Source organism: Oncorhynchus kisutch, linkage group LG11, assembly GCF_002021735.2.
Source record: "Oncorhynchus kisutch isolate 150728-3 linkage group LG11, Okis_V2, whole genome shotgun sequence".
In the NCBI taxonomy this organism is placed as follows: Eukaryota; Metazoa; Chordata; class Actinopteri; order Salmoniformes; family Salmonidae; genus Oncorhynchus; species Oncorhynchus kisutch.
This window is the reverse complement of record NC_034184.2, coordinates 6,688,964-6,698,374: the sequence shown is the minus strand read 5'-3', so window position 1 is coordinate 6,698,374 and position 9,411 is coordinate 6,688,964. Positions and strand designations below refer to the sequence as shown.

Here is a 9,411-nt window from a genome sequence, read left to right as displayed (position 1 = left end):
TATTGGAAGACTGGAGACACTGGCCTAGAGGAGGATGTGACAGAGGTTGGATGCCTGAAATTCCCTCTGTGGGGAATTTAAGACATAATATTTAAAGAAACAAGACCAATGTATATCTGGTTTGTCACAGAAACTCTATTTCTGCGTTCCTGCCGCTCTGTCCTTCAGTCTAGACTACACACCAAAACTATGCACTTTAGTGACTACATTACCGACAACCGCCAGCCATGTAACCTCTGACCTTAGTGATGATAACATCTTTCTTCTGGCTGAGGCGGTGACAGGGGTCCACACACTGGTCCTCTGCTGCTGGGTTCCAAGCCTGGTACACACGCACACACACACACACACACACACACATCTCAGAGTGTCTGTTACTGCATGTTACACACATCTCTGTGTGTATGTCTGTTACTGCATGTTACACACAACTCTGTGTGTATGTCTGTTACTGCATGGTACACACATCTCGGTGTGTATGTCTGTTACTGCATGGTACTCACACTCACTAGGTCCATGAGAAAGACGGGTGAAGCGGCAGTAAGGTTTAACCCCCCTCCGGCTTTGAGTGACAACAGCATGATCAATGGGCTCCCGAGTGCGCCGCTCTGTATCTCCTAGATGACCTGAGCCCACCTCTTCTGGCTCATTGTGCCATCCAGACACAAACGGGAGAGCGAGTTGAAAAGGCCAGCTCTTATTGAGCAGTTTCAGCACCCCTGAACCATTCATTTGTTGTAATTGCCAAACACCCCTTATATCTTATTAGTGTACCTTTAAGTCACACCACTTGTACTGGCCATAGTTCGCCATTCCCCGCGCTCCTCACTCAATCTAGCAAATGCCGTCAGAGTGAGATCGAGGTCAAATAAGAATGGACTCACTGGACTATTCCTCATGTTTCTTTTATTTGACCTGTGTTTAGTGTGTGCATGTAATTATAAGTACTCTCCAACATGTCATGGAGTTTTAGTTGGGTATAAGACAGAAAAGTATTTACCATACTCATAAGGTTTATAAAGTTATTCCTATTCCATGTGAGTCATGCTGCTTCTAGCCTGCTAGCCAAGATATTAGCCAGTCATGCTAGCTCGTAATGTTGTGTACCACATGCCTCGTTAAGGATAGCACACACACACACACACACAGTGCATTTGGAAAGTATTCAGACCCCTTCACTTTTTTTCCATTTTGTTACAGCCTTATTCTAAAATTGATTAAATAAATGAAAAGATCTGCCTTCCGAGTGGCGCAGTGGACTAAGGCACTGCATCGCAGTGTTGCGCAGTCACTACAGCCTGGGGTTCGAGATTTCACTACAGCCCAGGCTGTCATTACCGGCCGTGACCGGGAGTACAATAGGGTGGCCCACAATTGGACCAGCATCATCTGGGTTAGGGAAGGGTTTGGCCAGGGGGGCCTTACTTGGCTCATCGTGCTCTAGTGACTACATGTGGCAGGATGGGCACCTGCAGGCTGACTTCGGTCGTTTTCTCTGACACATTGGTGCAGCTGGCTATAATCGAATTAGAATCGAATTACAGTATTATCATACATGTAAATCCATGTCGACTCAATTATTCTTTCTTTTTTGATAGGAAATTGTTGATGAACCTACAGTTGATGTATTCATAAAAGAATGCAGGTAATCATTGCTGATGACAAATATCGGCAGTGTGATTTTCAAATTTAGAAAATAGATTTTCTGTTACTGCATACAGGATGAGGGTTTTACTCGATTGGAGCACTAAGACGTGTACCACAAACAGTCTACTGGCTATGTGACATTCAGATTGTGTTTTATATAGGATATTGTTTCAGATGGCTGATTCTCACAACAGCTGGTTGGGGATGTTCATCAGAACACCTATGTGGTAGAAGACAACACCTAGGCCCAACATGTTTAAGGAACTTTCCATTCCATCTGGTTAATGTATACCTATTATGACATCTTTGTATCAGATTTTAACTGTTAAATATCTTGAAAATCTAAGATGAAGAAAGTTTGAATGGTATGGAAATTCCATTTGCTTTTGAATACCAGCATCAAAACTTTGTTCACCAAGTAAAATAAACGAATCTCACTCGTATTTTGGGAACAGTAGTTCCAACTAGCCTGTGTACCAGTCAGTTTGTGCTTTCATTCCACTCCTTGACGGCATAGAATGATCGCGTAAACAGGGTAGTTCCAAACCATTTATTTTTTAGGTATTAAACTATTGGCATGATGCTTTAGTGCTTTGCTACATGATTGTGCAACCTTGCCATATCCATCACTGATTAAATAGAAACAAAATGACAGGTTTGTGAACTTTATTTAGGGAGGGAAAAAAATATTCATGTGATTGTTCATGTGGAACTCACAATGTTCTCTGAAAGTAATATGTACTAAAATATATTTTAGTATCCCTTTAACTGAGTGGACCTTTTAGTCCAGCATAAAACAGATTAAGTGTCCCTTGAATAGTTTACTAACAAAAGCATTTGTTAAACCTGGACCATAATCGAGTAATGCAAAATTCAAGGCATAGTTAGAGAAACCAAGGTAGGATGTGCAAACCAAGGTATGAGAGACATTTAAATAGCAAGTGGCCTTAACTCAGCAGGTTGGCTAAGTTCTGGGAATCAGTGAGTGCAAGGAATGTAAAATGTATTCATTAAAATACAGCTAGTATAAAATGTTACATGAATTTAATCATTTTATATGTTTAAATCTATTTAACTGTTGAGTAGTTTCTCAACAGTGCCCAATGCAAACAGGGATTGTCCTGGCAAAGTAGACAAGATGTCACTCATCACATTTAAAAATGTATTCGTAATTACAATGGTGTCAGAAGTATGCACCAAATGTCACATTGATCCATAATTAAAGAAAATGCATTTATTCAATTAACAAGTATATACATAAAGGGCGTGGTGACAAACAGTACACTAGGAGTCACATTTCCAATGGGGCAGACAAGCAAAATCAATTACACACCAAGAAAATGTTTTTCTTTTTTCCGTTTATTCTTGTATCTTGGGACATTAACTAAAACTCATCCTATTCCAGAGACCACTGTCTTTAAAAGTTTCCAGAGAAAAAGTCCTGGCTTGTGAAAAGGACTGGAGCTATTCTACTTGTTGGCAGTTCTATTCGCTTTTTGACTTCTTGCTGTCATTCCCGTTCTTCTCTGGGATAATCTCTTCAGGCTTTCTCTTATTGGTGATGTCGGCCATGCTGTTGCCAGGGTGAGCGCCGAACGTGATGATGATGCAGGTCATGTTGTCACAGCCTGTACCATCTCCAGACGTATCAGGTGCAAGGCAATGGTCAAGTAGCTACGGAGACCAAATAAAAAGTTCATAGTTCATTGTTAAAGAATGAAAAATGTTATGCATACAGGGGACTGATGGATCAAGTAAAAAAAAGCTATATCTCTTACCTCTTCAACTATGGAGGACAGAGGCCTGGCAACGCCACTGGCACCAGGCTTTATTTTCTGACTGACAAAGTCCACAACATCCTGACTGCTCATGACGTTCCTGTGGATGACACTCATTAAGGAGGAATTCAGAGGTGGTTCCATTTCACAAATTGATTATTGAAGTACGGCCTAATTTAAGAGAAAACAGTACTATAAAACGCTAGTATCAAACAAGCTGTACCAGATTCCGTCGCATGCAATGACCATGAAGTCATGCTCCGGGTTGAGGGTGAGCACTTTGACGTCAGGCATTGAGGAGATCATCTGCTCCTCTGGGCCAAGGGCCTTGTTTCGTTTGTAAAAGTGATCACCTGAAAACACAACAAAGGCCATTCAGTTATGTCCTTTCAGTCTGATGCCCGTTCTTCAACAGCAAGGCCATTCTTTACTGGAAACTATGCCTGATATTTCAATCGAAACACCAATGCCAGGGCTAGGATATGCAGGAGGATCCATTTACCGATGGCCCTGGAGAGGTTGAGTCCTCCGTTGACGCGGCCGTCCATGGTGACCTTTCCCCCAGCATTCTTTATCCTGGCCAGCTCCAGCTCATCCTCTGGCTTGTGGTCGTAGGACATGTCTATGGCCTTGCCCTTCTCAGACACCACACAGCGGGAGTCCCCGGCGTTTGCTACAATCAGCTGTTTCCCTCTGATCAGAGCCACCACCGCTGTAGTGCCACTGTCTGAGCCAGGCTAGGAGGGGTAGAGACACAGAGCTCTTATCGGAGAATAGCCGCCTTCAGTTTAATCCAGGTCAAAACACAAAGGCAGGATAGAATGTTGCATTAGTGAGACAAAAAGTGACCACTACTCCAGATAGACATGAATAGCCCCATTACAACAACCAGGGCTACTCAGGCTCTCCATTCAGGTTTGTTTCCTTTAGGGTTATGGAAGGATCTAAATTAAGCTGTGTATTCTACCTCTTCTTTTCCATCCATTCCGGGGTAGCACATCTCTTCCTCCTCATCCTCGCCCTCTTCAGTGTCTTCCTCTTCATCATCACTGCTTTCACCTTCCTCACTGCCATCCTGTAGAAACATAATTACATCATTAACACACATACGATTCTTTCAAAAAAAGTATAAAAAGCTTAGACTGTTTAATTGTTCAAATCCAGTGGGGGAAATCTAATCCAGCAGAGGTGACCAACCCTCCTCCTGGAGAGCAGTCCTTCTGCAGACATTTTCTCCAACCAGAATCTCAGACAAAAGCTGCTCACCAGGACGATGATTATCTTAACCAGGTGAGTAAGAACCGTTGGCAAAAGCCTACACACCCAGTAGCTCTTCAGGTAGAGGGTTGGCCAGAGTTACAGTAATTCCTGAAGGCTTGTTCTTCCACCTCACCTCCTCTTCACTTCCCCCATCTTCCTCTTCCCCCGACTCGTCACTGTCCTCAAAGAACTTGGAGCTGGTATCTCCCGGAGCCGGGGCCGCTGACGAAGAGCAAGAAGGCCCGGTGTCCTTCTCTCCTTCACAGGACCCTGCTGCTCCTGTCGCTGAAGAGCTGTCCGCTCCTGCTCTCCTGCAGGCCCGCAGCTTGGAGAATCCTGCACCACCACCAGCCTTGGCCTTCCCATTGCTGTCCATCTCACCCTCCACTTCTCCATTGATGCCCTTCTCCCCATAGGAATGTGGTTCACCTTCCCCAGACTCTTTGTTGCCCTCCGGACAGAGCTTCTTGTGTTTGAGTGCATTGCGGTTCTGTCCGTAGCGAACGAGCAGCTCTTCAATGGTCAAGGTGGCCTCCTCATGCAAAAGTTCTGCCTCCTCATTGTCCACTAACAGAGGGAAAGGAACACACGGGGTTGAATTACAAATTATTTGTTTTGAATAATGGTTTATGATTCCAGCCACAGGAATGTCTAACTACATATGAAGCATTTTGCTACACCCGCTAAACACGTATGTGACCAATAATTTTACTAGATCTTGGGCAGTTGGAGTCTACTCACAATCATCTTCTTCAGCAACTTTTTCATTTGGTGCTTCCTCTTGTGGGCGGCCAGCGATCTGAACAAGCTCTTTGATCACTTCCTCTGTGGTCACCCTGCTATCGATTGCCAGAAATGCATCCTCCAAAGCCTGAAACACATCCACCCAGTAAGACAATGTATGCTCCTATGGAGGAAAGTTTGACAAAGAGCACAAGATCTACAACCAAAATTGGTACTCACTTTAATATCGTTTAAAGATACAATATTGCAGAAATCGCTCCACCATTTCCTAGTTGCTTAAATTCTAATAGTTTGCCTAGTTTCAGTTTGTGACAACACAAGCAGTCATTGTGTAGAAAAGCGGTCTAAACCGCTGTGAAATATAACCAAAAATCAAGTATATTTACAGCTGATGGACAAAAGACGCAATAATAAAACTTTACGGGAAGCATAGAAATAAAGCACATAGACCATACACCTCGTCGACTTGCTTTCAATGACTGACATATCTATAAAACACATTGCTACGCATATTTCAAATCAAATTGTATTTGTTACACGCGCCGAATACAACAGGTATAGGTAGACCTTACAGTGAAATGCTTACTTACAAGCCCTTAACCAACAGTGTAGACCTTACAGTGAAATGCTTACTTACAAGCCCTTAACCAACAGTGTAGACCTTACAGTGAAATGCTGACTTACAATCCCTTAACCAACAGGTGTAGACCTTACAGTGAAATGCTTACTTACAAGCCCTTAACCAACAGGTGTAGACCTTACAGTGAAATGCTTACTTACAAGCCCTTAACCAACAGTGTAGACCTTACAGTGAAATGCTGACTTACAATCCCTTAACCAACAGGTGTAGACCTTACAGTGAAATGCTTACTTACAAGCCCTTAACCAACAGGTGTAGACCTTACAGTGAAATGCTGACTTACAATCCCTTAACCAACAGTGTAGACCTTACAGTGAAATGCTTACTTACAAGCCCTTAACCAACAGTGTAGACCTTACAGTGAAATGCTTACAAGCCCTTAACCAACAGTGTAGACCTTACAGTGAAATGCTTACAAGCCCTTAACCAACAGTGTAGACCTTACAGTGAAATGCTTACAAGCCCTTAACCAACAGTGTAGACCTTACAGTGAAATGCTTACTTACAAGCCCTTAACCAACAATGCAGTTCAAGAAATAAAGAAAATATTTACTAAACAAACTAAAGTAAAAAATATTTTGGTCATGTCACCCAAAATGTTACATTGTAGCTTTAAGGGTGCCCAAAATGCATTATTTATTGGTAGGCCTGCTTAATTGTTACATATCCAACAGAAGGTAGCCTAGTGGTTAGACCTTTGGGCCAGTAACTGAAAGGTTGTTGATCAAATCCTCGGGCTGACAAGGTAAAAATATGTCATTCTGCCCCTGAACAAGGCAATTGACCTACTGGGGAACAGTGGGTTGTCATTGTAAATAAGAATTTGTTCTTAACTGATTTGCTTAGTTAAATGAAGGTTCAATTGTATTTTTTAAACTGCCCATGTCAAAAGGATTCCTTTCCCTAGCCCAAATGCATTGTTCCACTCACCTTTTGCAGTTTGCCATCTTTGTAAGCCTTTTGTTCTTTAATGGTATCAGGTAGGTACTTGGAACAGTACAATGCAACTTCCTCACCTATGAAGGCAAAAGCATTTTAAGTAATGATTACTTAAATTAAAGTAACTAGCTTAATAGTCTTCGGTATTAACAAAAACAAGGTCGTGGTATGCTCAAAAAAGTTGATCTTAGGGATAGTAAGAATACACAGTACCTCCATGTCCATCATACACAGAAAACATGGCCGTTTCATCATCCAGTTCTAAAATGCAGTTGTGAGCATCCTGTTGCAAGAAACAAAAACATTTTACTCTCATGGAATGCCAAATTCACAATCTGATCCTCATCATACCGAATCAGTGGTGTAAAGTACTTAAGTAAAAAATACTTTAAAATGCTGAATTTGTATTTTTGGGGTTACTTTACTACATTCCTAAAGAAAAATTTACCTTTTACTCCATAAATTCTCTGACACCCAAAAGTACTTGTTACATTGAATGCTTAGCAGGACTGGAAAACAGTCAAATTCACACACTTATGAACCGAACATCTCTGGTCATCACTACTGCCTCTGATCTGGCGGACTCACTAAACACAAACGCTTTGGTTGTAAATTATGACAGAGTGCGCCCCTGGCTTTCAGCCCCTTTCTGTAAATAAAAAAGAAAATGGTGCCACCTGGTTTGTTTAATATAAGCAATTTGAAATGATTTACACTTTTACTTTTGATACTTAAGTATATTTTAAACCAAATACATCTACTCAAGTAGCAGTTTCCTCTGTGACTTAATTTTGTTATTTTCTATTAATGTATCTTTGCTTTTACTGAAGTTTGACAGTTGGGTAGTTCTTCCACCACTGTACCTAATAATCACCAGCTTCCAATTGACTCAATCACCCTACCTCTCTCCGGTAACTATTCCCCAAGTAGTTGCTGTAAATGAGAATGTGTCAGTCAACTTACCTGGTAAAATAAAAGGACACATTTTGAGTCTTCCATCAGATTTTATAAATAATTAAAATCAGACTAGTGCCATTTGAATGTGAAAATGTAATGGGATGCATTTGTTGGCACAGTCTTAATGGTATGCACATCTTACAGACGTGGCTTTAAAGGGGAACATACCAAATCAAATTTAGCGTGGAATCTCCATATCAGTACATGCAGGAAAGTTAGCTACATAGCTAGCTAGTTAGCTTTGTAGCTAGCTAACAATTTAGCTATCCAGCTAACGATAGCTACAAACAAAGTCTTCCTGCACAACAACGTTGAGTTTCATATTTAAGCCTCAACTAAGTTAACACTATGACACATTAATGGTTGGAATCATATAGCTAGTGACCTAAGATGCCACACTTTAAAGTTATATAAGGACTACCTATCCCTTACAGCCAGTTAGATAAAGCTTTTCATTTTGTCGTCTAAACCAAATCATGTCATTCGCATTCTTGCTAGGTGGTAACTAGACAACATTGGCAAAGAACTACTGATGAATCCAATCCAACAAGCAATGTTTTTTAGATAATCTTACCTCCATAGAGACACGCCAGCCCTGCATGGCTGCAAAGCCGAAGCTCATCTTTTGGTTTCCACCATTGGAAGAGGACTTCACTGTGTTGGGTTGCGACAAGTAGGCTCCCATGATGTAGCTACCAACAAACAGTGGGTTTCAATCTGGTTGGTGTTGGAAAATCCGATTTAACGTTAGCAGGACAAAAACATGGTGATCAATTAAATTACACAGATGCTCCAACTTCATCTTACAATTCCTTATATCATACAGTGGAGTATAAACATTGCAATTGTCGCAAAGGGCTTCCTTATTATTATTGATAGCTAACGTTGGCTGGGCTAAACAAACGAGCATAGCTAGCTACAGTTGTTACTCGCAAACGAGCCTTTTCCATTACAGAGAAGCCAAATGGGAAACTTCAAACACCATCAACCGGAAGATTATCGTTGCTATCAAAACATTTCTGGCCTGTGAGTCACAATTTGAACATTGTACGGGAAAATACAAGCACGTGTACTGCAAACGTTAACAACATAGCTAGCTAGCTATAAACATACCTCTCAAAAAGAACGGGAGACATAAAGGAAGCGGAAACGCTGTGATGAATGAGAAACACGCATGCCTATTTGTGAGCAGGGGCGTTCAGAAACCGTCCGTTCAGAAAGTGCGCCAAAACTTTATCTGCAATGAACGAAGACGTCCATGTGGTGTCGCCAAAGCCACCGATTCTAGTGTGGCCTACAATCGTGGGAGTAGATCCCTATTTCCCAGTGGTGTAATTTAAAAATACTTTAAAGTAGGTGTTTGGGGTATCTGCACTTTACTTTGTCATTTATATTTTTGACTACTTTTACTTTTACTTCAATAAATTCCTAAACAAAATGATGGTA

General features: G+C 41.5%; 1 protein-coding gene across 2 annotated transcripts; it reads right to left on the bottom strand.

Annotated features, from left to right (window-relative positions):
• Positions 1 to 2,296: 2,296 nt before the first annotated feature.
• Positions 2,297 to 9,186, bottom strand: LOC109900079 (protein phosphatase 1G-like). 2 transcript variants are annotated; one of them, XM_020495801.2, is made up of 11 exons: positions 9,079 to 9,186; positions 8,540 to 8,682; positions 7,222 to 7,291; positions 7,000 to 7,085; positions 5,427 to 5,556; positions 4,819 to 5,252; positions 4,393 to 4,500; positions 3,928 to 4,162; positions 3,649 to 3,778; positions 3,426 to 3,525; positions 2,297 to 3,321 (listed from the first exon to the last, which is right to left on the bottom strand). In XM_020495801.2, exons 2-11 carry the CDS (start codon positions 8,648 to 8,650, stop codon positions 3,133 to 3,135), a joined length of 1,593 nt encoding a protein of 530 aa, XP_020351390.1. In that variant the 5' UTR covers positions 8,651 to 8,682; positions 9,079 to 9,186; the 3' UTR covers positions 2,297 to 3,132. The 2 variants fall into 2 exon arrangements, with proteins under 2 accessions (XP_020351390.1, XP_031691076.1); XM_031835216.1 differs by lacking the exon at positions 9,079 to 9,186 and adding an exon at positions 8,773 to 8,974.
• Between the last annotated feature and the right edge of the window lie 225 nt (positions 9,187 to 9,411).

Excerpts from the sequence above, each read along its gene's own strand:
- LOC109900079 (XM_020495801.2), bottom strand. The coding sequence starts at position 8,650 with ATGGGAGCCTACTTGTCGCAACCCAACACAGTGAAGTCCTCTTCCAAT. Across the intron at positions 4,163-4,392 it reads GAATGGATGGAAAAGAAGAG|CCTGGCTCAGACAGTGGCAC; the intron begins GTAGAATACACA and ends TACCCCTCCTAG. Across the intron at positions 3,322-3,425 it reads TGTCCTCCATAGTTGAAGAG|CTACTTGACCATTGCCTTGC; the intron begins GTAAGAGATATA and ends TGGTCTCCGTAG.